The 27,775-nt window shown below is 38.3% G+C and overlaps 1 protein-coding gene across 1 annotated transcript in view; it reads left to right on the top strand.

Annotated features, from left to right (window-relative positions):
* SLC49A4 (solute carrier family 49 member 4) overlaps positions 1-27,775 on the top strand; it is a 58,378-nt gene that overhangs the window by 12,831 nt on the left and 17,772 nt on the right. Inside the window, exons 2-6 of the mRNA XM_052676294.1 lie at positions 3,708-3,801; positions 14,863-15,131; positions 20,880-21,009; positions 25,936-26,044; positions 26,656-26,723. Coding sequence (XP_052532254.1) covers positions 3,708-3,801; positions 14,863-15,131; positions 20,880-21,009; positions 25,936-26,044; positions 26,656-26,723 — 670 coding nt within the window. The remainder of the gene's footprint in view (positions 1-3,707; positions 3,802-14,862; positions 15,132-20,879; positions 21,010-25,935; positions 26,045-26,655; positions 26,724-27,775) is intronic.

Raw genomic sequence — 27,775 nt, 5'->3', positions numbered from 1 at the left:
AGGATGTGTGAGGTGTCTGCTGCTGTGGGACAGCAGAAGTAGAAACTTCCTCAGTTTTGGCTTGAGTGCGAGGCAGGATTTGGCTTTTTACAGTCTGCCAGTCTCATTTCTATGGCATGTTATTGCAGTGGGTGACAGGCGTGAGAAGGGATGGTCATACGTCTCAAAAGGCAATTAACAGTCGTTAATAGTGTTCTTTTTCTGAATGACAAACTGCTAATTTACAGCTAGCATGAGAAGCTTGTTGTAGCTGTGCAGTGTCTCTAATCAGGTTCCTTACTAAACTGGGTATAGCAGATTGCTTGCTGAGATCCATGTCAATAGTGCAGTGTGGGAGGAGATGTGTTTTCATTTCCCTTAAAATGTATCTTGAAAATAAAACGTGCTGGAAAAGTGGTGGAAGATGAAGCACCCCTACGTTAGCTATTGTGGCTATTATAAAAGCCAGCAAATTCAGTGTGGGCTGCTGAGTTTGCAAGGCAGACTGTTGTTAGCTGCAGGATGGTTAAGCAGTTAAACAGTATTGATTATTTCACTCAAATACCAATATATATGTTTTTTTTTTTTAATTTCTGACACCATTTTTGCTACAGGTTTTCTATTAACAGTGATGGCATTTCATTGCAGAGAGAATCCATTTTGAGAAGTTTCTTTTTCCAGCTGCATGTCAAATCTGTGATAGAAGGGGGTTGGAATCTGGATGATAGATATTAAAACGATGTAGCCCCTCACCATCCATTAGCAGTTGCATGTACAGAGGAAAACTAGTAAACTTAATTATGTCCACTCAAAATCTTGATTGTGCGAGTTCCTTAGATCTTTTAAAGGGGAGAAATTGCAGGGTTGGTGGGCTTTCTTTCCAAGCTTGCTTGGGTCACTAGTCCCATAGGGCACAGTGCTGTCCCAAAACACTTGCTGGTTGCCTTTTGGAGTAACACAGTGTTTCCAGCTCAGATTGAGGGCCACTGCAATGTTCAAAGCAAAAAAATACTAAACCTATGATTAAAGACTGATTCCTAGGATAAGATGGAGGTTATATTCAGAGTTAAAATGTGAAGCAGAATAAATGGGGAAGACGTTTGGTGGGTAGAAATCATCATGTAATTAGCAAAAGAAATGCCTAGTATACTGCTTCTGTGACAGTCATTTTTTACTTCTTCATTTTTGTATTATTATTGTCAACATGCTTCTTTAACCAGAGGAATTTTTAGATGTATCTGCATGTTAAGGTGAAACAAAAGGCCAAAGAATAATCTGCACGATCAAAACACTGAAAAGTGACACATTACAGAGTATAGAATTCTAAATGAGGACTTGAAAGAACATTTGCGAAGATGAAACGTATCTTGATTTTGAGGCTTTACCTGGTAGTTTTATTTTAAAATTACATGACATCTAAGGTTGACATTAAAGATAAGCCTGGAGTCAGCGCTGGTGGGAAATTGTGACATCCAATTTATTTTTCACTGAATGGTGTGCTGCTGAGTTTTGTGTTGTGTGTTTTTTTTCTTCTTTTTAATCAAACTTTTCTGCAGATATAAAAGAGAAGTTTTTTTGTTTTTTTTTTAAATGGAGAAAACAAATGCTTTTGACTGAGGAAAAACTCTGTACGTGTCCTGTGACTAATCGGGTGATGTAAACCTGTGATAATGTTTATCTACTGCTGTGACCTGAGTTGCACCTGGGCTGTGACACCTGCTGTCTTTTCGTTGCCCCTCCTCAGAGGCAGAAAGTGGCACGCTTTGCCAACTGTAATTCAAAAAGATCCTGGCTTACGTGGAAAATAAGGATGTGATGCATATATTGCCAGGGCTTTCTTGAAACATTGTGGCAGCATTTCCAAATGGAAGACTTCAGACTTCTCAATTCAAAGGATTTGTGTTTTGACTTTCAATCAATAAACCTCTAATTTGGATTGCGTACAAGCTCTCATTATGTACAAAAGCATTGCTAACAAAGATTCATTCCAAAGGATAAAAGCCAAAAGCATCGTATATGTGATCCTGATACAAGTAACTACCCCCAGAAGGTATCCACCATGGCAGTACAGGTTTAAGTGTGCCTTGGAAGCTCACAGAAAACACAGAGAGCAACAGGAATTGGAGCAGCATACTATCAGGGCATTAGTTAGGGCTCTGTAGGCACACACACCTGAAAATCCAGTTTAACAGCAACATGTGCTGGCTAAACATAGAATCAAATAAGTCTGGGCAGGCACTGGGGAACCTTCAAGGAAACAAGTATTCAGGGCCTGCAGTGCATTGCTGAGGCATTAGGGGGTGTGAGCTGTCACGTTCCTGTCCTTAATGACTCAGCTGTCCCAGTGAAGAAGTCATGCTTCCGTATCAGATTCTCTGTGTGTTGTTTTGATTGCCCTGCTTGGGTTGTGTGAGAGAGGAGCTGGCTGTGGTTTGTGCCGTGTCCACACGAGGAGTTGTGTAACACTGAGTGAGGTTTGCTAAGAGCTGTTGCAATAAAAGCAAAGTTGCATTTTTGGTAAAATGCATGCCCTAAAACTCCAGTAAAATTTGCAGGAGAACAATATGTTTAATGTGACTGTTGGATGAATTGTATGGAGTACAGAGTCATTCACATACTGGGAGCGTATCTGAAAATTGGCACTTTAGAGTCATAATCATATGTCTGTATTATGTGGATCATCATAGCAAGTTGTTCTCTTTCTGTCTGTGTTTTGGGTAGCTCCTAGTCTTGCCTAAATGTTAGAGATGCTGTGTATTTGTTAGCGTTCAGTTATGTTACGTTCTGCTAAGAATATGGGATCCCTGCATTTTCTGCCTGCTGGTGTAAATTTGTTTCTAACTGTATGACTTTATAAATACAGACTGTATCAACCCTTTAAATTGTACACATTTACTCTTGGTGTTTCCCAGTATTCTGGAGGCTCAGCTCCACAGTTGACAGTTTTATTTCTGTTTATTGATGCTGGAAACACCTCAGCAGCAGCAGTAAACTATTGGCAAACGGAACTGCAGCACTGACATGAAGTTATTTCTAATCTGAGTGCTCTTCGCTTAAGAATTGTGGTATGAGGAGAAGAAAAACATATTCAAGGAATCAGTCTGTTGTAGCTTTTTTCTAATGCTCTATATTTACAACCTCTGTAATTTGAACAGACTGCAGCAAAAACTTGGCCTAATTGCAAAGACTGCAAAAAATACTTTCTTTTTCCCTCCTCTTCCACTGAATAAATAGATATTTCTTCAGAATGAAAAGTGCATTTGTTTTATCAGAGAAAACAGCAACAGTGCTATATCTGTATTGTTAAGTGGCTGGAAGAGAACGTACAAATGTACTTTGTTTCTCTGGATCTACCTAGATTTTACACATTGGGGGATATTCCCTGATGCTTCTAATTGCAAAGCAAATGTTGAACAATTTGAATGATATACCTGTTGTAAGTTTTCACTTCCTGGAATGTCTGTAAGATTTTAGGTACGTTCCTGAATGGTATTATGCCAGGAATAAGCCTTTAATTCTAGTGCATCACTATGGAAAATAACACAGAATTTTGTTATGTATCTGTAGTTTGTATCAGCACCAATGTTTATGATTTGAAGGAATATGCATGAATTAACGAGTCTACATACAAATGTATATATTTAGACACATTTTTGTCTTTTTTTTTAATTATTTATCTTTAGTATTGCTGACTTAATCTGTAAAATAATTTTGTTTTTTCATTTTAGGTCTTAGAGTGACTGTATTACTAACATCATCACTCATGGTTTTGGGAGCTGGCCTAAGATGTGTTCCAGTTTCAGACCTGGAACTAAGGAAGAAGTAAGTGAATTATTAATGTTTAATATGCATGTTTTATACTCCTTGTTAATGTGATTTTTGCTGCTGCCACAAAGAAACGTTAGCACAGATTTTCTGTGTGAAGCTGATATGCAGAGTGCATGTTGTGTGCTTGTGGGCTTACATGTTTTGTGCCTTCTTATACTGATTTTTTGTAGTCCTTGTTCTGCGTGGTCTGTGAAGATCAGAAAGGTCTTTACAAACACGAGTTAATTAAGCCTCACCCACACCATCCTGCATAACTAAATTTGTTTTGCAAATGAGAAAGCAGAGATTTAGAGAGAAGTTCGGAAACTGGCCCAAGATCACACAGGGAATCACGCCACAAAATCCAAAACTATGTAATTTATATGCAAATAATAAATAATTAGTTCATGTTTCTCCTATTGGGTGTATGAGATTGTTCAGTGATACAGATGAATTTATCCAAAATGGCCTGTTCATACAGTCTATTCCAGACTGCATTCCAGAGTAACCTTGTACTTTCTTTCGGGCTGGAGCAAATACAAGCATAGTATACAAGGAGATTAAAATTTGGTTTGCAATAGAGACAGCTTCATTCCAAACAAGTCAGTTGTCCTGCCAACATACCAAGCCTGGGAATCTATGGTAAGTATAGGAGTCTCATCCTTTCCGTGCAGTGATGGAATGTGGATTGCTTGTTGCTCACGTAGCGTGAGAAGCCGAAAAAAAAAAAAAAGTAAGAGGAAGAGGGAATAAAGGCATTGACATATTTTTCTTCTTCTTTAAAAGTTCACTTGTTATGCTGGCATAATATGCAAGTGCTATGGGGAAAAAAAGCAACAACATCAAACCTTTGGAAGTATTTTTATGTGGGTTGACTTTTGTTTTTTGTTGGTGTTTTTTCTTTTTGAGGAAGGATATGGTCTATGCATCTTTCTCTGTAGAAAACAGGTCACCAGATTCATGCTGGTTTCTCTACATTTTCAGTAGTGGTAGCAACAAGACCATTGGTTTTTCTGAAGGACTTTGAATTCCTAAGACATAACCACCATGACGGAGGTTATAATTTACTCGTACCTAGAATTTGTGTGTGTGATGTTTTGTCACCTTTGTATTATTCGTTATTGCATTTTTTTTCTTAGTGTTGCTTTACACTGAACATCAGCTTGGAAACCATTAAGGCGAGAAAAGAAGTACTTGGTGTGATGTAGATAGCAGGTGCCTGGATACCATCAGTAAAACAAAGAAAGAGGTTCAGAGCACTAAGAAAGTGATAAAAGCATTTGTTGTAAAACTAGTTACAGTCAGCAGTAGCTAACTAGTATGTAACAGTTAATCATATTGTGATACTGTTCACAATGACCCTTTAGTAAAAAGGTGAAAATGTACTGTTATGGTGGGCAGGAAGAGCTGTTCTCATAGGGCTCTTATTTTGACTGTCCTTGAGATGCTAATGCATGCTGAACATCAAGTTCATCAGATCTGAACAATCTCCCATTATGTATATTTCAAATGGGCCAGGTAGGTTAAATGCAGTGAAATACAATGTCTTCATTTCATTTTTCATTTATCAGTTATGCTGAAAGACTTGTGCTGCCTAGCCTTTAGCAAAGCAAAGATAAAAACTGTAAGAATTCAAAAAGAAATTGCCAAACAATGTATAGATAAGAGACATCACTTTGGGAATGAGAGTTTCTACATGCCTTTAAATCTTTAAACAAAGTTTTCCATTGTAATTGCTGTGAGAAGATGTGGAAGAAGGGTAAAATAAATGTTTAAGGAGAAACATTCAAGAACAGCTGCTTTAACTGGGGAAAAAAATCCTGTGCACCGTGTAGAGTCTGATGAGATATATAAAATATGATGGTACGTTTTACTGTGAACCATTAAAAGAAAAAAAAAGAGCAGAATCCTGTTGGAAAAGGGTACTTATTTCATTTATTCATGCTGTGAAAATATGCATCATTTGAAGCTGAAATTGTTAAAATTGCTAACTTAGCCTACTGTCAAAAAATGGAGATGTTTGTAAGAATTGTAGCTCCTCCTGAGGAAATAGTTTGAACTCTTACACAGATTTATAAAAATCTACAGAGAATTAATTATTACTTACTGTGTGGAACAAATGTGTGGTTTTTCTTTATTTCTTGAGACATTGTAAATAACTGTGCACACTGTGCGATAGTTGCATTGTTTTGAAGGCTAAAACTGGCCAATTTTCATTAAATACTAACAAATAAAATAATATTTTAGAGAAAACCATTATTGCTGTATGCTTTAACAAAGATTGGCTTTTATTTGTAAGGTGCATATACTTGAATATGATCTTCTGAACGTTAATCAACTTGTCAGACAGACAGGATCCCACAGAAGCTCATGTCTGAGCATCTCAAAAGCCAGCACAACTGAAATTCATTTAAATGCTTTTGCATGTTTTGTGATGTTTTCCTTCAGTCCCTGGGTAATCTGAAGTAATATAGAGAAGGATTTTCCTGGGACAATTATGTCAGTTAAGATGCATAAAATTACAAGGAAGTTCATGAAGTTTGTCAGTTTTATTTAATTGTTTTTCTGCTATGTGGCTGTCTCTGCTCCCTGCGTTCTTGTAATTTAACATTAAGGAGAGCTACTAAAGCCCACTGCTTATCAGAGCAATCGCAGAAGCGAGGAAATCACAGTTAAGGCTGACATTTAATCCTCACCGCTTTGTGCTCCTTATCTCATGCGGAGCTGTAATATCTAAATGTGTTCTTAGGCTCCTTTCTAGTCTGTAATTATTCTTTTGGCTCTTGCGTGTAGGAGCTAAGACTACCTCCAGCAATCAGAGTCATGTCTTAAAAGCAAACCTTCATTTGACTTCCATTTATAAGTGTGCGACTTGCGTAAGGGAGAATTTAGGTTGAACATTTGAGTGTATCTCTTGAAGCAGCAGTTCCTTATGGTGAGTCCTTGTTCTCTGGGAATCCATCCCAGAACTGCTTACATTCAGGGAAGGCTGAAATGAACGTGTATGGCTAGAAGTTGAAGTTTGAGCCTGTGTCTGAGGTTAAAGAACCAACCACTTCTTGAACTGGTAAAGTCCCTCTCACATGCATATGATTTGTTGGTTTCCTCCCAGTTTGCTAACCTTGTAGGTTAGTGATTGTAACAATCAGGCAAGGAATGATACAGAATTTTTCTCATCTGCTGTGTGCATCTGAGCTTGCCAAATTGGTGACATGTATGTGACAGTGAATTTGACTTTTTAAAGATAAAATTAAAAAATGAGGACTCTAAATTCATGGCAGGCCTCATTTTGCCACACCTATTTTTTCAGTTTATAGTTGACATAAAATTAACACAACTTGGAAGGAAAATGGATGATGAAAATGGATCAAATTGTAGAATTTATGGATTGCCTTCTTCCCTTCTTAGGAGTTACTGAGGGCATTGCTAATATGTTTTGCCTACATCTTTCGGTCCATTCCTTTTCTTTCTGAGTGCTTCTTGGCACTAAATGAATGTTTTCATTGGACTCTCGTAATTTGGTACTTTATCTCAAGTAGTTAATAGGAAGCCATTTTTAATAGACAACATTGTTCCCCCCACGTAACACTGAATATTTATTACACATTCTGTATTTTAGAATAGTTTTACACAGCAATCTAGGACTTCCATATGATTGTAGAGCAATAAATCTAGGTAAAAGGCTGTAAGATCTACCTGTGAGCTGGAAGAAGGTAATAAACGATGAAATCAGTCCATAGCCCCATAAACTGCTGACTCTTAAGACGCTCCATGTAAGATGTCTTAAAATGTTATGAAAGACAGGATAATTAAAGACATGGACATAAAGGATGACATAATTTGTCATTTGTATTGAATACATTAATTAAGAAGTTTATCAGAACTTAGTATGCTGCAGATTAGTAACCTTGACATTAGATTTCACAATACAGAAGTATTTGTCAAAGACCTTGAGTCAAAGCACTGTGAGGGTGCTCTTTGGTATTAAGTTTTGCTAAAACATTTATTGCAAAACCAGCAGAGCAATAATACAGAGAATGACAATGGAAATGGGAGCAGTATGAACTGGCAGTTTTGTTATTTACAAATTCTGTTCCAAAGAGATTACTAGTAATTGGGAGCTCATGTAAAGAGTCTTAAATAATGCTGCTACTTCAGATTTTAATTTTCTTTTTTTTTGCCTGCTTTTTGATGTCTCAGTTTTTTCCCTTTTTTGTGCTTGCAGATGCTCATTTACCATATCTCTGCATTTTGTTTCTATTAGCTGGTTGCAACATAGTTTATATTAAATATTTTATTTTTCTTAGACATATTCTTTGGGACGTACTGGGAGTTGGACTAGATGACCCTTAAAGTTGCCTTCCAGCATAAGTGATTCTATGATTTGATAATTGCACAGTTTTGCTTTTTCATCCCTGAAAGCCTGAGGAATGACATGGAATTATCTTGGCATTCTGAGGCAAACGCAAAAGGGGCACCTAAATTGAGGTAATTCCAATCAGGACAGGACATATTAGGGCTCTCATATTCCTAGCAATACTCTACACTCTTTCTGATTATCTATGCTCAAAGGAATACCCCAAAGTGGAGCAGCTGTGGAGAACAGGGATTAAAATGAAAAGAATCTTTTAGGAGAAGGTATTAAAAGAATCTGCCTATAAAAAGTAAAGACAGAGGATGATGCATGTTGTGTGTGCTGCAAGTCCCTGGAGAAAAGAAATGAAAAAGCTAACTTGAAGCATGGTTCTGGGAGTAAAATGATGAATAAATTGGTGTGCTTCTATGATGTAGATCAGCAAGTGTAAGAAAATGTTAAGATAGAGAACTTGAGTGATAGCAGCACAGTGGTTGTGCTTTGGCTGCAGTGCTGGGGAAGGACCGAGGCAGGTTAATCCATAGTATCAATAAAAGAAGTGGGGGAAAAGAGGACACAAGTCATCATTCACAGGTAGATTATCATGGGGATTATTTAATCTTTAAACACCTCTAACTTCAGAATTTACATTGTTCTATTACCCAAACCACTTTGTTTATAGATTTTTTTTTTTTAACTTCTGCTCCAAAGTTGTTTTAGGAGAGAGAACCTTTGCATTCCTGTGTGATTGTTCCCTGCTTTGCTTACTTTTGGTAGCAGTGAATCTAGGGGATGATTAAGTGTACTGGCTACTCAGCAGTACCACAGAGCAGCAACCACTGCTCAGCACTTCCGATTAGGTGGCGGCCAGATTGGCTTTGCTTCAGCTGGTACAGCCTTAGTGGAGGCAGGCAGCTTGAAGGTTTCGGTGACCAGGGGAAAGGGTTTTAAACTAAAGGAGGGAACATTTAGATTAGATGTCATGAGGAAGTTTTTTGGCAGAGAGAATGGTGAGGTGCTGACACAGGCCAGCATCTGTTCAAGGCTAGATTGAATGGGGCCCTGGGCAACCTGATCTAATGCTTGATATAGTGGTTGGCATCCTTGTCCACAGCAGAGGGGCTGGAACTAGATGGTCAGTGAGATCCCCTCCAACCCAAGCTGTTCTGTGATTGTATGACCAACAGTCTTTCCTCTTGCTGCTGTGCAGTATTTGAGCTGCAGCACTGCGTGTCACCTGTATGGTTCAGATGCTAACTGCCAAAATAGCAATTTATAGCCTGGAAAGTCTTGGAGTGGTAAATTCAGCAGGTGTATTAAAGCAAACCCTGAGATCTCAGAAAGGGCTAGTTATTGCAGTAATATTTAATGGATGGTAATTCTTCAAGGCGTCTGCTATCAGAAGCCTGTGCTGGAAGGCAAGAGGAAAAAAAGGGGTATTTGTGGGATTTGTTCCATCTCTTATAATGGAAAGTGTTATCCTCAAGTGCAGAAAACCTTCACTTTTTTTGTTCTGTCATCTGGAGCTGTTTGTAATGTCTTCTGACTTTTACTGTGTTGGGTAAATTCTGTTCTTAAAAAGGAATTCATATTGATTGAGTTTATATCAGAATTCTGTGTTATGATCACAGTATCCTCTTGCTCTTTTGCTGACATGGGAAGGTTCTGTGGGGATGTTTAAATGGGTCTTATTTATCCCAGTCTTTAGTTCACCACATCTCCTGTACTGTCCTTTTCTTTACTGATATTCTTGGTAACTCCCACCCTGGGTAATTTCCATCAGCTTTCTCACATGGCAGCCCTGGTAGCACTCATTCCTGGTGCCTTTCCCTGATAGCTTTAGGGTGTTGTGGTTCATTAGCCCGTAATGTAATTGCCTACTTTTGTTTACAAAACAGTATTTTGGATCTGCTTGCATTTGATGAGTGTATGCTCTGTTAGTGTTGCTTTAAAAAATATCTCCCTTTACTAAGATGAATGTGGAGTGGCTTGCAGGCCGTGGTGTGTGCAGAGGGGGAGATGTGAGCCAAGTTCCTGATGAAAGTGGTCGACAGTGCTTTTATGAGTTTTTCTGTTATTGCTAGAGATAATGTACCACATGGTGACTCAGGCTTTCTGCTTGTAATAATTTTTCTTGCTGATGGGGAAAAACAGCTTTAAATTATTCCACATATCAATGGTCGCATGCATCAAAAACAAGCAAAAAATGCTAATGGCCTCAATCCATGAATATCCAGAAGGCATAAAGCTTTTGTAGTATAAATATATCATTTAATGAAAATATTGAAAAGAGGTGCATTTCCATGAATTTCATTTTTCAGAATGTTATTTTCAATAGATGAATTCATTGCTTTACCAACAGGTATTTCTTCTTCTCAATCCTTTTCCAGACATAGAGCCATGTTATAAACCTTTGCTAATGAACAGGACAGCATTCACACAGGTTATCCCCATATTCCATAGCAATGAATTGCTGTTAAGTGTGGATTTGACCTTAATTCCTTCTGTGCTTCAGGAGGCACCGCTTAATAGAGGGGTCTTTTTGTGGTGTTTGTTTTGGAGAGCCTGAAAAAAAAAAAGCAAAACACAAACTGTCCATTTCTAGTAACTTGACTGTGAAAAATCACAGATTTTTTCATTACAAAACTGGTGTCAGTTTGCTCTGAAGTATAATAAATCTTCTAATGTATAATGTAGATAAGTCTGTGTTTTCTCATTCTTTCGCCTGCACAAGCAACTTGCATCATGCATCAACACAGACGCTCTTGAATAGGAGGTATTCACTGCTTTGTTGCTGTGTAGTAAGACTAAATTCAATAGTGCTTGGAGTGTTTTGAAGTCCTCCTGTGGAAGAGGCTCTTTCATTTGCTCCCAGGAGTTGCCACAATGAGCTAATCGCTATATAAACTTACTTGTCTTCCAAATTAGCAGGAGCTGAACAATCCACTTCTTTCAGTGAGTGAAAACATCAGGCGTGTGAAAGATAGATCAGCCATCCACTCCTGTAAGATATTAACTTTGTTATCCAGAATCCCTTTTGATGTGAATTGTTAAGATCAACAATTAATGCACTATTTTTTCCCCAGAGAAGAGGCGCACACTGTGCAGTTTCCCTGGAGCAGCAGACAAGTGCTCTCACTGACTGCCTTGCTCTTCGTGGTTTTTTTTTCCTCTCTGCCATTACCTCTTGTTTCCCCATTTAAGAAAAGATGCAAATGAGTTATTATTATTATTCTTTTCTTCTTAAATGCTCTTAAGTCTAGGCATGGAACATGCTGTGATGGAAACATTAAATGTCTGTTATTTTTACATGTAAAAAGTGTCTGTGTAACACAGCTCTTAAACAGCTTAACAAATCCAATACCTTATGGGACTCTGACCATGCATGAAAGCTTCAAACCACACGAGGAAAAAAGATAAGTAAAACAGATTGTAAATGGCGTATGGTGTTATCATCCATCACTAAAACCTTTTTCCTGTATAATATCATTCTTCATACCCAGTTCACTCAGTGATACAGTAATTTCAGCATTTACAGCCTTACATGCCTTGTTTTGTTTTGTTGCTGCTTGTTATGATATCCCAGCTGTGACAGCAGGGAGTGCATATAGCAAGCATAAATAAGTTGCTTCTTAAGGCTTATATAAAATGTTCTCTTGGAGAAGTGATGAAAGCAGTATTATTTATTTAAAACTTGACAAGAATTTGGGAGATGAGTTGAAATAGAGTACAATAAGAATTTTCTGCTCTTATTTCTGTTGTTGTATTTGAATTATCCCTTGCTCTGTCTTTCTGCAATTCAGTGAACAGTTTTAGGAAGACATCTGAGCAAACCTATCTCCATCTGGGTAGGGTCCTGAACTGGAGTCATCCTGTTAGCCTTTTGTCAGAGAAGAGAATTCATGTTGAACAGAATCAAACTGAAATAGCAGCAAGCAAAAATGTTCTTGCTCTTTGCACATTTTCGATATCAGAAGCAACAGAAATAAATGTGTCTTGATGTTGGAGCAGTTTTTAGCTCTGGTGGTGTCAAAAGCAGACTACTGTGGCTGTTAGGCTGAAATGTAGTGGGGTGTTGATAAGACATTGTAACAAACTGCAAAAAGCTACAAATGCTGTTGCGTTCATATTTCTCCCTGGCAGCTGCAGCGGCTGCTACATATGTTTCCCTAAGTAGTGAATTAGTAAATGGGCCGAATCACTTTTTGAATCTTTTCCCTGTCTCTCTAGGGAAATGAGTTAAGGATGTGTAGAGGAACGTTGCAAATAATCTTCTTTGGGAGTGGGGGGTGGGGGGGAGGAAAAAAAAAAAAAAAAAGCTTAATTCAAGCAACTTTTGAAAAAAAGAATAAAACAAGTCTTAGGCCATTATCATGTGTGTAGGCAGGCTGTAGTTAGAAAATGTTGTTTATTAGCCCTAATGTGTCAGATTTGAAAAATTAAGCAATATGAAGATAAGAGATGCTCTACCTTGCATGATAACGTCAAGCTTGGTAAGTGCCAGAAATGCAGAGGGAAAGGCAAATCTATCAGAGCACACAGCACAGCATACCAGCAGGGCAGGGGAGGGGAAAGCAGACAGGAGAACATGAAAGAAGTAGGCTGTGGAGAGACAAAAGTAATTCTCATGTGAAAACATGAAGCAAAACCAGAGAAGTAATGTGCAATTCAAGTTCTGAACTCAAATGCAACTTTCTTCCTCTGGGTCTGTGGAGTAAATGTAACATTTGTGTCCACCTCTGTTATAAAGGCCTTTTGGATAGCTTTATTCAGATGGTGGAGTTTGGTAGAAATCCTCTAAATCTGGAGTGTAAGTATTTATATACGAATACTTATAATCTCACAATATATGATTAATATTTTTGTACTAAACTTTTCACAGGAAGACGCAGAACTATCATGTTTTTCCTGATTTTTATTGAGTTCTATTACTGCAGTGGTATAAGTGAACAGAAGTATTAGTGTAGCATCTAAACCATAATTTAAGCATTAAATTCCCTTTGGAGCAAGAGGAAATGCTAAAATGAAGTCTTTATACATTGTAGTAGTTACCACACTTGCTAATGAACTGCAGCTGCTTGCAGAGATGCAGAGTAGCACTGCAAATACCCTGAAGCTGGTTAGGGTAAGTATGGAAATAACTTATTATAGTGAGGCAAGTAGAAGGAAAACATCAAAGTAGGGAAGGATATGTTGGTTTGTCCAAAGTACTTTGGCTTGGAAAGTAACCATAATGGATTAATGTAATTTGTCCCCAGAAAACTATACTAGAGTGCTATTTAGATGTTGCTTTTTGTTAATTTAAAACTATTTCGTGTGATTTTTATTGGGGGCCACAGTTTAAGAGATCTGGCCTTGCCTTGATGATGTCAGTGTGTAGCACGTCACAAAAGGGTAGTAATGAGATCTCACTGTGTGAACTTTTTTATGAAGTTAGAATTGCTTATTTTTAAGACTGTATTATTTTTGTCTTGGCTAGGAAAGTGTTCCTTCAGATGCTATATGATGGCTTTTTTTTTTTTTTTTTAATTTGCTGTATGTTTTTAATAAATTCTGCTCACTAGCATCCATCTCTTTTTATTGTAAGTTAGCTTGTTAATTTGATGAAGAGTCTGTCAGCATTTTGTGTGTTTTGTTCCACTGTGCTCTTTAAAAATCCCTTGCCACGTTGTGTATTATATAGTATTATTTAGTCATTTGTGGCTTGAAACATTGCCTAAGTGCTAACTTGTGTTTCCCTGTTTTCAGTCTGTAGCTTTTTATGTCTGACAACTCAACTCTTGCAGCAACAGCGTAGAGTTCCTTCTATGCATAGAAAAAAACACCAACATTTAAAAATATAATCTGCCACCATTTTATTGCACAATTGATAGATTTGCTTTGGAGTGTTGCAGTGTTTCATTTGACTTGCTAGCTGTTTTTCAGACATGAGGTTTTTATATGAATTTCAACATGCTTTTGCCTTCCACAGCTGATCACTTTTTGGAAAAGTCACTGTGGAAGGTTTCTGGCTGAATTCCACATTTAGAAGAGCCTTCAAAAAAGTCCTTTTCATTGTGCTAATATGAAGCCAAAGGTGGTAGGGACTCTGTTGCTTGGAAGTAGTATTTCTGTGTTGTCACCAGTCTTATCTGTTATATCTCAGTGAGTGCGAAAAATGAGAAGAATCTGTATTTCCTTGGCTGCTTCACCAGTTTGTTGAGAGCGGCCAGATTGCTGCAGATGATGATTCTCTTGGAAACCTCAACAGCCCGACCTCCTCTGTAGGCAGAGTATTTTGCTGAAGTGTTTTGGTTTTGAATCCGACATAAGTAATTTAAGTTCTCTGTTGGAATTTATGCAGGCAAGGGGTCAGGTTTAAAAAGCTTGTAGTTTAAAGCGTTTCTGCTACTACACCTTTTCTACTCTAATATCCTATTATATGTTTTTCTTTTCCTGCAAATGAAGTCCTTTTTATTCCCTCTTCCTTTCTGGCTTTGAAGAGAACATTTGCTTCTCCGTTTATCTGAGGTAATTAGAACAGAATAGCCCTGGATTCTTTAAATCAGTTTAATTGGGCTTTTAAAAAATGTATTGAATATTCTGTTTTCTGCACAGAATTTTCATTTGATTGCGAAGCCGCTCTATCTCAAGAGCCCAACGTCTTACATGCTATTTATTTCTCTATTTTTAAAAGAGGCGATTGTCATCCAAACGGCCTTCATCTCTATTCTCTGTTCCAGGCTGATTCATGGAGGGCAGCTGTTAAATGGCTTGGCGGGGCCAACTGTGATGAACGCAGCCCCGTTTCTTTCCACAACGTGGTTCTCTCCAGACGAACGTGCGACAGCGACGGCGATTGCCTCCCTGCTCAATTACCTGGGCTGTGCTGGCGCGTTTTTAGTGGGACCTCTTGTGGTGCCATCTCCTAATGGAACCTCGCACCTCCCGCTGTTGTCACAGAGCAGCACCGAGCACATCAAGGACCGCATTGAGGCTGTGCTCTATGCAGGTGTGTTTTTTTTAATTAAGAAAAAAAGTTATTAATTATAAAACGTTTACATATTCCCGTGTGTTTGGTGCTTGTGAAGCACTACCCTCTAGTGGCTGGACTGCCAAGGGAACAGCAGCTAACTGATGGGAAGTAACAAAGTGGTAAGATGTTCTAGTATCAGAAGGGTTACTTTTTTCCCTTTTATTTTATTTTATTTTATCTTTTAAGGATAAAATTTAAAATAGTGTCATATACAGATTGATTCCAAGGGAAGTAGTTCAACTGTTTGTATTAGGAGAAGCATCTTCTAGGAGAGCTTATGCTTTCCTAGAGATTCCAAACTGTTGTTCGCTTCTCATATTTTCAGTAAAAAATTCTCCGTGGCAGGTTGTTTTTTCTTTTATTTCTGGGAGGATGGAAATGTTATTCTTCCAGCACTGAATATTTTGTGCATAAATTCAGCCTTAATTTATGTCTTGCGTATGCCTTTCAAATGTGATTAGATTATTAGTATCTAGGAATCTAACACTGGAATTAAACTCAATAGATTTTGATTTTAACTAAAACCACCTAATTCTTATGCAGCAAGCAGTTTCAATGAAACGACAACAGTTTGGTGCAAAAAATGCTGATAGAAAATTCATCTGATACAGTATAGATTTTGTTTCCCTTCTGTTTTTTATGCAATGACTTCACTGCTCTTGGTTTATATAGAAAAATTAGCTGTATTTGGCAGCAGACTGTAAGGAAGAAGGGTTGCCCAAAAGGCTTAAGAGTCTATGATCTGTTTTTCTGTTGTTTTTTTTTTAAATGAGTATAAATGACATGGCATTAAGAGCTGCTGGACATTACAGTGTCACGACAGTTGCACATTTGATTTTGTTTTTTAAATAATTCCAGCCTCTGAAATGCAGCCAGGACTCAGCCCTCTGCATTCCAGAAGTATTGAAGTTTATATGCTGTGTAGTTTATATTTAGGTTTATGAGATTGAATTAATTGTTTGTGATCACTTATTCTTGGCTGTGATTCTTTTGGAAATTTTGTCAATTGTCATTTTTGGGTGAGGTCCACTTTACCATTCATTTTAAAGAATGTGTAGTAGATGTTGGATTAATATGTTACCAAGTATTAGACTCTTTCAAATAACCTACTTGTTATTGGACTCAAATCTATTGAACTAAGGACGCTGGGGTTTAGATGGGCCTTTTCAGAGCTAAATATTTTGGTAGAGGCCAATAGAAAAGAAATAAGAAAAATAAGAAAATAAGAGACCAGTGGGAAGGAGGGGAAAGCGAACACCAAGTTGGTTTGGATTCGGAGGGAGTTGGTTTGGATAGAGGGGAGCAAAAATCTAGTGATTAGAAAAGGTCTTTAGCCCATTCCTTTTTCCACGGAGAAGAGTTTGATGGCCTGAAGGAATTATGGTTTTGTGCCTAAAACCATTTATTTGAGTCTGTTAGCACAAGAAATGCCATTTTCAGCAGCCTGTTGGATTCACTTCTCTTATGTTCTTTTCTGGGAGGCTTTCCAGGGCATTTTATTCAAATGCGAGGATAGATATCTCTTGCTAGCTGGGTCCAGAGATCTGTCTTGTCTGCCCAGTGTTTCAGCACAGCTTTTTCTGCCTTTGAGTCATCCAGGGCTTGGCAACAGCCCACCCCATACGCTTGCTTGGGATTATTGGTCCCAGTTGAAGATCATCCTTGCAGCAGCTCTTCAGATTCCTAAGATACGTTTTTTTTGGGGGGGTGGGGGGTGGGGGGGGGAGGGGAGTGGGGGATATCTGTAGTTCTTACTTTGTTCAAAGTACTTTTAAATAGTTAGCTGGGTTTCTTTCTATGCTTGCAGTGTTAGTGATGTGTCTTATGGGGTCTTTCCAGGATCTAAAATTCCTTTTGCTCTTCAGGCAATGAAAAAGGGATGGGTCCTGAATGTTAGTGGCCTCTAGAGGATCACAGTGACAAAACTTGAGTTGGACTCAAGTGTCACAGTTCTTTAGCAAGTACGTTAGTAGGGCTTGATCTGGTTTTTTCCTATAGGATCTTAAACTAGTTTCACAGGATAGGAACTGCATTTTTCAGTATTGTGATGGAGCTTGTTGTCGTTGCATGAGGTAGCATTACATGAGTAGCATCCAAAATGTAGTTGATGATTTTTAAAACCCTAGTGATGTGAATTGTTAACTTGGGATCAGTTGCATGCCAAGAACGTGCTGATTTTCCAAGGACTTAATCTCAAACGTGATTATGAAGCAGTTGCTTATAAATCTATTTTGAAATTGCTCCTGTATTTTCTATGATTTATTGAATTGCTGTTCCTGTATCTCAAACGTAGTCTAAGAACTTGGCTGAAATATCACAGCCTCTTTTTGTGTCCTCTGTCTCTACACGCTCTGGTTGACAGCTGGAATAATATAGATTTAGCAGATCAGGATTGCTTTGTATACTTGTGTTGCACAAGGAAATGGTAATCCTTATAGGCTCTAGACCAAGGTTTTAGCTGTGTACTTTCCTAAATATTGAAGAGAAATTATTATTAGTTTCAAAAATACGTATTAAACATAGATAGGCACGCATAAAGTATATACGCATATGTGTGTATGTCTGTGTAAATATATACATGAAATGTAATGGTAAAAGAAGAATGCTCCACGTGTGTTTGTGTGTGTATTTATGCGTATATGTGTGTGAAATGCCCTCCTTTCCCTGTTACATTTCAGAAGGTAATGGGTGTGGGTCTTGATTTGAGGTAGGTTTTTGCCCTGTAAGTAGTCTTTTGGAAGTAAGAAGAATATGTATTGAGGAGGCTTGTGCATCTGTAAAGTTTTCTGCTCAGGGTTTACACAACCAGGGGGAGTGCCTGCTTTTTGGACTAAGATGCAGGCTTCTCTCAATGTTGATATTTGCAGGTATCATGGCAGTGGCTCCTTTGGTCTCAAAATGTAATGTTATCTTTTACTTCCTTTTGTTCCTTCCTTGCAATCTATTCTACCTGGTCTGGTGTAGTAAATGATGATGTAATGACACTGAGCTACCCAATAAAGAAGCTGTGCAAGATGTAAGAAATCAGATGCATCTGATAGTAACTGAAATTTAAGGAGAGATGCAAAGATGATACACAAAGCTAAAGATGGCAGTAAAGACTTCTGTTCTTCAGTAGAGGGTATTGCTTGTGTTTTGGACAGGTTCCAGAGTGAATTTTGCTCTTTTGTTTTGTGCATGAGGGCAGTGCTTGCAAGGCAAATTCATTAGGCTAGGAAGTATAACACCGGGACACATTAAAGAGTTGCAAGACAGTACAGCAAGGACTGCATGCTGAACTTAATAATGGGAGAAAAAAATGAAGTGCTACCATACTGCTCCTACTGCAGCAATTTGACTGGCATGAATCTTGAGGTAAGCGTTAGAAGAGGCCCCAGATGAGTACCTGTTCTAAAATATTACCATGTCTTTAAAAAATTATCAACCTACCTTATATTTTTTCTGGAAAGATACAGCCTTTCCCCTTACGTCATTGCAGTGAAACAAATTTAAATAATATGCACCTTGAACAACTTCTGTTTTTGTGTGAGCGCATTCCTGTTGGCTGTACCCATCTGCAAGCTGCTCCCTTCCTCTCATTATGCAATTCAAGTGTGCATATGCATGTATGTAAGTTGCTCTGAAAGTAATGCTTCCTGTTAATTTCCATGGAATCGACAACTGATATAGAGAGCAAAATAACACTGTTCAATAGAGCAAATTCTCAGTTATGAAACATTATTTTTAAGCATAGTCACCACCATTTGATATGCATTTTTGCCAACAAAAGGCTGCATGCTACCTTTGTCAAAAAAAAAAAAAAAAAAATAGATGCACCAGTGGAGCTGACACATTTGCCACTGCTGAAACATACCACCCACTGCCTCACTGTGCTCACATCCGCTGTTTGTCTCTGTAGATGTTCAGCAAGTGCTGATGAATGCCAGTGAATGCAACTTCTTCTGCATGGAGGAATTCATGTGAACTTCCATGTCAGCTGCCATTGTGTCAGGCTGTCCCCTCTGCTGCTATCTGTCATGCGGCAACAAAATGTAACAGAATATTGGTGGGAAGATTCAGCCTTGACTGCCATACCACCAACCTCTGCCTCTGACATCATGGACCAACATGATAAAATAGGAGGCATTCGTTTGAGAGCAACCTTTGTATGTATGCATACCTGTATAAAGATGTAGATGCAGGAAGAGGGTTTGAAGAGCTTTTGGCAAGCCTTGCTTTGTCCACTGTCATCTTACAATGGCGGAGCCTATCTCTTTCTTTGATCTGGGATAATTAGTTGTGACGAGTTCTTTATTCACTCGTGTTCTCCAACACAGTGTACTGGAAGGCAGAAATTAATCTGTTTACTGGAGACAAGAAGATTTGTGTTGGAGGCCCTTGGCCCTCAAAACCTGTAATTAGATCACAACAGGAAGAAAAGACACTACATAGTTCAAAACGAATCCTCCCATATTTGATCATGGAGGCTGGCATTATCGTTCCTCGTATGCCTTCAAAACAAATGTAGGGTCAATTTTTTCTCCACTCTGAACAAGAAACGTTCAATTCCCATCCCAATCTATCGCTGATAGACTTATGGTCTGAGTGTTATTTACTTTTCAGTTTCCTGAGCTTATTTTCTCTTGGTTTAGCGGAAGAACTGGCAAAGTGCCACATTCATATTGATTTATTGAAAAAGGAAAAAGCAGATGTATGTGATTGAATATCCAGCTCTGCTGGAATTTATTTGTGGTGATGGTGAGCACTTCTTTGTAATAAGATCACAGGTTCTTTTAAGATAACACACTTCAGCTATGCATTTTTCTCTCCAGCAGCAAAGAATCTTGTTTCCAAAGGAGATAGCAAAAGTATTTGGATTGAGGATTGTGGAGTACATGATATATATTGTAAAAGGCCTGTAAAACAAATTGCTTGGACTAAATATGGATTTGTGGAGTTGTTTTTCCTTGTAATGTCTGATCCTGGGTCTTGCTGTGTATTTTCTGCAAAGTGCTCATGACTTTGCAGGTTCAGGTCCAAATTTTTACTATGAATTTTTTGAAGATCTGGAACACCCACTTCTAAACAAGAGGGGCATCTGTGAACAGCTCTATTCCTTTTTTTTTCTTTTTTTTTTCTTTCTTTTTTTTTTTTTTTCTCCTTACTAACTGTGTTCTCTATATTTCTGAGCCATGGCTGCTTCTATGCTATTCTATTTATATTTTATTGACATGCAGTACTGTTTGGTCCACGATGCTGCCTTGCTAGACCTTTTATTTGCCTTCCTCATCATGTATATTGAGTACTTATCATTCCACATCCTGGTCATTCCCATCCCCATTTGTTTAAAGTCTGTAGCATGCTGTTACCTGATATTACACCATTACAAGGAAATGTGGCCAGATCTTCATAATTCTCTTTACAGAAAAAAACCAGCAGCTTTTCTTTTTTTGCTTCCTTGTTCTTAGTACCTTGTGTGTGAGCCTGTTGCAATTCAGCTCCTATAATCAGAATGAACTGTCAGTATTTCTTTATCACATTAGTTCTCCATCTCCATTTGAAGTCTTGCTTGGGAGGGGAAAAAGAAGTCCTCCTTCAAGTTCTGCAGTCTTGTTGTCAGGAGCAGTAAAGCACTCGGGTAGGATTTATGTATCAGAGGCTGGCTGATAATAACACTGTGCCAAAAGAAGTCTTTCATTACTAACAGTTGTTCCCTGATTTGTTTTTCTTTGTCCTCCTCTTTAGAATTTGGGATGGTTTCCTTGATATTTTCAGCAGCGTTGGCCTACTTCCCCTCACGCCCTCCATTCCCTCCCAGTGTGGCTGCAGCTAGTCAGCGGCTTAGCTACAGGAGGAGCTTCTGCAGACTCTTAAGGTAAGTCCTGACTGAGCTTCCACCGAAGAAATCAACACCTGAATAAATGAACGCAAGCGTACTTTAATCTTCTCACTGAACAAACAAGTTAGTTTGTAGTGCTTCTAAACCCAATCAAATAAAATATTAATGCTGAAACATTAAAAGATGCTAACTACGAGAAAGCAGACATTAAATTTTAAATGAGTCTATTCCAAATCTTCATGTGAGCATCCTCCTGCACCAGCACTGCTGTTAGCATGGCTGCTCTTATGCAATGCTTCTGTTACATCAGGTTATACAAGATTGTTAACAGTGTGCATTCTGCTGAGTGTGAGGTAACAGTTAACAGGGCTGGACAAAACTAATTAATAAGCTGCTTTCTTCCATGCTTTTTATAATGGAATGAACTTGGGATTTGCTTGTCATTCAAAGAGATGTACAAATGCCTTTGTTCAGCTGTAGGAGCAATGAATGAAATATCTGAAACCATTATATCATCCATTAGATTTTACTAATTGTTAAAATATGTGGCGTAGAAGTTCTGTTTCTGGACAACTTCAGAGATGAATTAGTTTTCTCTAAATTTAGAGTTTGAAAAAAAAAAAGAAAAAACATTATAAAGCGGCATCTTCAGCTTTACAACTTTCTGTTATCCGCTTAGATTTAATTTTTTTTTTTTTTTTTTTTTTGGTGAAACAATCCCTCCTTCATTGTTCGTAGAATGTCTTGTGTAATGGAAATATAGTATCAAAGCAACTGTAACATAAACGCTCAATAATTGTGGAGGTCTGTGCCTGGTGTGTGGTAATGCATAGAGGAGCTTGCTGGGGCAGAAACGATCTGTGATGCAGAGTATGATTGATTCCTCTGGGGAGGTTCAAACTCTTGCTGCAGTTTTTAGCATGTAGTAATATGAGATGAATCTATATAAAATGGGCTGCTTAAAACTTGATATTGTTGGAACTTCAGGCACTATTGTTTTCTGACTCTAAATAGTTGTTTTTTTTTAAGAGTGCAGCAAAACCAGCACCTCCTGTTATCACTGTTTTTATCTGGTGGGTTTGGAGGCTTTTGTTTCAGTTTGGAGGAGTAAATTTTTTGGAAAAAATAATTACTCCTATGTGCTCATACTCAAATAGGCTGGTAGCTGGGAGAAGATGTGAATACAGCTGGCTGGTTAGTCTGCAAACTGACCTACTCAGGATATTTAAAAAATAGCAATTCTCCTAAGCACACTTAGCACTCCCAATAATGCTGTTAAACTCACAAGTCGGTGTGTAGTGAGACCCTGCCTGAGGGCTGTGTTGTAAAAATGTTCCTGTGGAATAGAAATCCAAACAGCAACCAACTCTGCAGGTAAAATACAAAATTTCTGTTGACGGTATTCTTTTTGGGAGCTCTATAACTACAATATTGCTCATTCAGCATATTGTAAATGCTGGGCCTGAGATACTGGTAAGTTCAGGAGATAAGCAGCAAAACTGGTTTTCCATTCACAGTCAACCAAACTTAGGAAAACAAAGTAGAGACACAAGTAATCAGCAGAGTTCATCATGTTTCAAAGTTAGGTAGATCTTTGTCTTCCTTCCCTCTGGTCTTTATGTGTTCTTCCATTCTACCCCTTATCAAAGGCACTTCTACATTCCTCTGTACTGAAACAATCAACAGTTCATCATTAAAACCACTTATCTTGGGGAGCCTTTCAGCACCAATCTGTCAAACAAAGCAGGGGTTTATAAAGGAAAACTATCTGCTGTGCTTCAGGGATAAGTCCATCATCTGGTTCATTAGGCTTCTAACCTCTGTTGCCTGCCTAACCTAGATTTGTGATTCTTGGAAAAGAGAGTCTTTCTTTAGACCTTGTGGTATAGGCTGAAGGTGATCAGCTGATGACAAGGAGGAAAATGTGATTTTCTCCTTTGTTGCAGACTTGCCGTCTGGTAGGAGAACTGTATGTGTAAGGCATTCAGGATGTGTGTGAGCAGGTCAGCTGACTTCACCTAAATGTACACCAAAAAACATTCTTGAGAACAAGAGGTCTTCATCACTTCCTTCTTCTCTGCCCCAGGCTTCAGATTTTTGCTTCGAAAGAAAACTGTGTAGCATAACTTTACCACTGAAGTCATTGACCTCTTTTCTTGGGTGCCAAAGCGATCTGTGACTTCTTCACAGCTCCCAAGCTTCTTCATGCCTTCAGGTTGTTGAGCAGTCTTCTTCATGAGCTGTGAGGGAGTTGCTTCAGAACATGAATTTTTCCCCTGTCTTGGAGATTCCTGCTTCTGGCAGATTATAACAATTAGCTGATCTTGGGTTATCTCCTGATACCAATTTTCTGAGCCTGGGAGTCAATAGATTAGTCATGCTTTGGGAGCTAAGCCCAATTCTTTTAACAGTCTATCTCACACTGTGACAAGCCTTGTTTGAATTTCATCAGAAAAAAGTACTGTGCCCTTTCTCAGTTTCTTAGGTGAAGTAAATATGTTTTTTTCCTCACTGCAGAATATAACAAAAACTTCCATGGGAGAAATTCTCTTACAAGTAAATAGTTGATAATATAAAAACAGTGGTTTTCTTTCTTTTTTTTTTTTTTTTTTTTTTTTTGCTTTCAAATAATAAGATGCCATTAGCCAGTTATGTGTCTTTATATTTTCAAGGGGCTGGGTAAGCAGTTTTGAAATGGTGTGGTTTTTTGTGCATCATTACTTCTTTCATGAAACTTCCACATGACATCCGTGTCCAGCCTGGGAGCTGTTTGGAGTGTGTCTCACGTTAATAGACGTTGTCAAAGTTATTCTGAAAATGCTGACTGACTTTGACAAGGCTCTCCTGTGAACCAGCCTGTTGTATGAATTCTAGTAACATTAAGTAGAATTCTGAAGAGAAACAACAACAAAACAGCAGAAGAAAAAGCCAATTTGGCATTCCAGCAGAATGATTTAGCGGAGAGCCTAATGCTGATATCCTGTCATGAAGGCTGATATGATGGAAAACAGTGTGGGTTCACCAGCTGATGGTGTGACAGACAGCACATTTTTCTATTTTCAGTGGAGCAGTTGCAAAATAGCAAAAACAAATACAAGTTGCTGAAGCCATGAAGAGTGAAGCTGATACTTAAGACGTGTGTTTGAATTGGCTTTGACACTTACTGTAGTCAGTGCTAGCTGTTGCTGTACAAGGGGACTAAAAGGCATATGGTGGCTGATGCCATGCACCCTTTCTCCTGGTTGATTTCCTTAACAGGGAGACTGGGCAGGGTGGCAGTGTGGGGGCCTCTGTCTCTGGAGGATGGTGTGATGCTGAGCTGGATCTCTGGTATTGCAACTAGAAGTTGAGTGTGATGGAGCAGCTACTGCATGTGCCATTTTGTCATATTGCTTGAGTTAGAGAAGACCTGGGTCAAGCAAACAACCAGGTGCTTACAGCCCAAAGTAGCTCATTAATGAAGTTCAGACAGACAATCATTGAGTTTGAATACTGAGCAAGTGTTGCTTTGGAGGAGTGCATTCAAAGTTGTTACTTCTTTGCAACCAATAATATGGCTATATAATGTCCATGCAAAATGGGACTTTCCCTTTTATTTTATTCTGCAGATGCTGGAGTAGTTTTTACGTGGGTAGGATTAAGTAACATAAAACCTGCCTGCAGAGATGTCAGGATAGCACAGGATAGACTAGACTTGAGAGAGCAAAAAAAGTTGTCAAGAAGACAGCAAATGCATTAGCATTTGGAGAAATATGAGCAGTGTGTGGAAGAGTTGTTTTTCTTTGCGTTTAAAAAAATAAATCTGACATGAATGATATTGAAAGAGCAGGATATGTTCATGTGATATAAATTTGTTATTCAAGATGAGGATGTGTGAAAAAGAACAGTGTGTAGAAAGAACAGAGTGCTGGCTAGAGCGCTTTGAATCTTCTAAGGGAGTAAAATTGTGTAGGCTCAAACCTCTCAATATTTTGGAGAATATTTTCTCTCCCATTTGGTTTTTGTAACTGTGTGCTATCCAAGCGCATACTAAGGAGCTGGTACTACTGATCAATATCAAGTTTGCATAAATTGTCTAGGGGGAGGAAGGGTCACGCTTCGTGTTTACACAGATAACCTGTAACTTAAAAGCATCATTGTTGGAGGAGTCCAAAGTATGTTTCCTGTTTTTATTCCCAGATTGAAACATTTTAGAGGAAAAGCTGGGATCTACCTTTGCAAGGGTGCTGCATTTCACTTTGGTTACAGTGATGAGGGGATGAGATGGGGTGGGGTCGGTGGTGATTGTTGTCTGGCAGCTCTATAGTTGTGTATGGTGAAGATGATAACACAACTTTGCTTTATCTTTTGCTGAATACTGAAGGTTGATTAATTTTAATTGGGGGAATAAAGCAAACATGTTGAGTATTTAGACAGAATGCTACGCTTGTCTCTGTGTTTTGATAGCTCAAACTGCCAGAATTTTCCAGTGTTGCGTTTGTATCTGCCTTGTTATGAAAGCCCTCCCTCTCAACAAAACAAGAAGTAAAACCACCTTTTAATTTTTTTTTAAACAGTTTAAAGCTCTGCTTTTATGCTTGAAATATGCTTTTCTTAAATTGAATTAGTGCTTTTTGTTCCTAACATACACTTAGCCTAACTAGGTTGCCCATTCAAATGCAGAATTGCTTGCGGAAATGAAAAACATATGAGCCCAGCACATTATGAAAATGGTTGGATGTGGAGAGACTGGCTTTACTTAATGTCATAGTGCTAAGGCAGTAACATCCCAGCCGCTCGGATTTTAGTGACTTGTCTGGATATCTTTGTGGTTTTTTCTGACTCACATTCTGATTCTTCAGACCTCTGCTGTTTTTCTTGATGGGCAGAATATAGATTATGACTGTAATTTACTCTAGCAGCTAATCTTGGTGCAATTTCTAATATAAGCTTCAGCTAATTGCGTTTGTTTTGTTTTCATAGCAATTTCCGATTCTTGATGATTGCTTTAGCCTATGCTATACCACTGGGTGTTTTCTCTGGCTGGTCTGGCGTTCTGGATTTGATATTAACACCAGTTCATGTGAGCCAAGTAAGTATCTCCTGACTGATAATCAACAGCTATTTTGTAAGTGGTATGTTTTTATTTTGCACTAACATACAATTTTGTCAGGTTTTTATAATACATATGAACCACTTTTATACTGAAATGTTAAACAAAATAAACTATAGCTTTGGCATTCCAAGCTGTCAAGATCCTTCCTGTTGACTCTCAGCTAGTGGGTTGTAGTTTCAGAGCCTTTTGACAAGAGTGAAGAGGCAGATAAACAAATAGGAGTATTGTTGGCTGCAACACCTTTAGTAATAGAAAATAATGTTTACCAGATGAAAAGGATGAAATGGGGAAAAGAGGATTTCTAAGCTTTTGATAGAGTACAGTTGAAATCCAGAGGACATTACTTGAATGATTCCATAGAGGAATCACATCTAGGGCACAGGCTAATTAGTCATACTTCTTTTTGGAGAAAACTTTGTTTAAAATATCTTATCAAGGTCTTGCATTTGGCGTTGATGTTGGGGGAGTGGGGCATGGGATGAACTTGCCAGCAGTCTGCAGCCCCTGTGCAGCATTTGTTTTGAAAATAGCATCATCGTACTTTCTCTAACAAATTTCTTTATTTTTCTTCTTTTTTTTCCTGTCAGGTAGATGCAGGCTGGATTGGATTTTGGTCTATAGTTGGAGGCTGTGTTGTTGGCATAGCAATGGCAAGGTAGGAATAATTGCACCCACTTTTTCAACTGTTATTTTCATTTGGCTTATGCTCTTAATAATATAACTTGTTTTTTCTCATCTTTTAGATACTTGGAATAGTAAATGTGTAGTTCTGGGATTATGTGTTTCTTGTAGAGCAGTGTGTTTTTGTATTCCATGTTACTGCTCTCTGAGGGTTGAGAGTGCCGCACACTTGTCCCTTGATTCAACAGGTTAGTCTGTTAGTCAACTGTTCAACTGTTAGTCCTGACAAGCACTTCCTATGTGTTCTTTTAAAATGGTTATTGTGAATTCAGCTGCCTGCTATTAGGGAGAATCCATTATAGCCCATTTGGAAAGCATTGAAGAAATAGTGTCTGTCTCATTGCATCAATAATTTTGGGCATGTTGATTCCTGAAGAGACATTGAGAATGTAGCACAAGCAGGTTAGACGCAATGATTGTATGTTCCACCACAGAGAAATTACTGTAGGCCTGTTTTGGCAGCTTGCTGGATTTCTGTGTGGTGCTTTTTTGTTGTTGTTGTTGTTGTTTTTCTTCTATGCTGGTATGGGTTGCACTATGGCTGTACCTATGCTTTTTGTATATCCAGACACGGATATCTCTGGCCATCATGAATGCTGAATGGTTTGAGAAGTGGAAAAATAAGGAATGGGTTGCCCTTCTTGAAAGGCTGCTGCTTTTTAAAATTTCAACTAAAGTCCCTTAAAAATAATAATACTAAAAATAGAAGAAAAGAGGAGGTGGGAAGGAAGGTTTTCTGGAGGTACTTGAGCAGTGCTTTTATGAAACTGCTTAAAACCAGCTGCATGGTCCCCTTGCACCTGCGTTTTTAAGTGCTATCTTGGCTTCCTTATGCCCACTGTGGTTCTGCAACAAGTTCCTCAGAAGAGTGCAGGGGTCTGTCATAGCTGTTATTGTGGCATTGTGGAAAAAATTGTCATCGTAGGACAGAATCTAGAGATTTCTTCTACTCTTTTTTAACTTAACATCATAAAATCATTCAGTTTGGAGAAGACCTCTAAGATCATCTAGTACAACTTTATACTT

This window comes from Tympanuchus pallidicinctus, unplaced genomic scaffold, assembly GCF_026119805.1.
Source record: "Tympanuchus pallidicinctus isolate F22 unplaced genomic scaffold, pur_lepc_1.0 scaffold15, whole genome shotgun sequence".
In the NCBI taxonomy this organism is placed as follows: Eukaryota; Metazoa; Chordata; class Aves; order Galliformes; family Phasianidae; genus Tympanuchus; species Tympanuchus pallidicinctus.
Note: the sequence above shows the minus strand (reverse complement) of the source record. Positions and strands in the feature narration are given on the sequence as shown.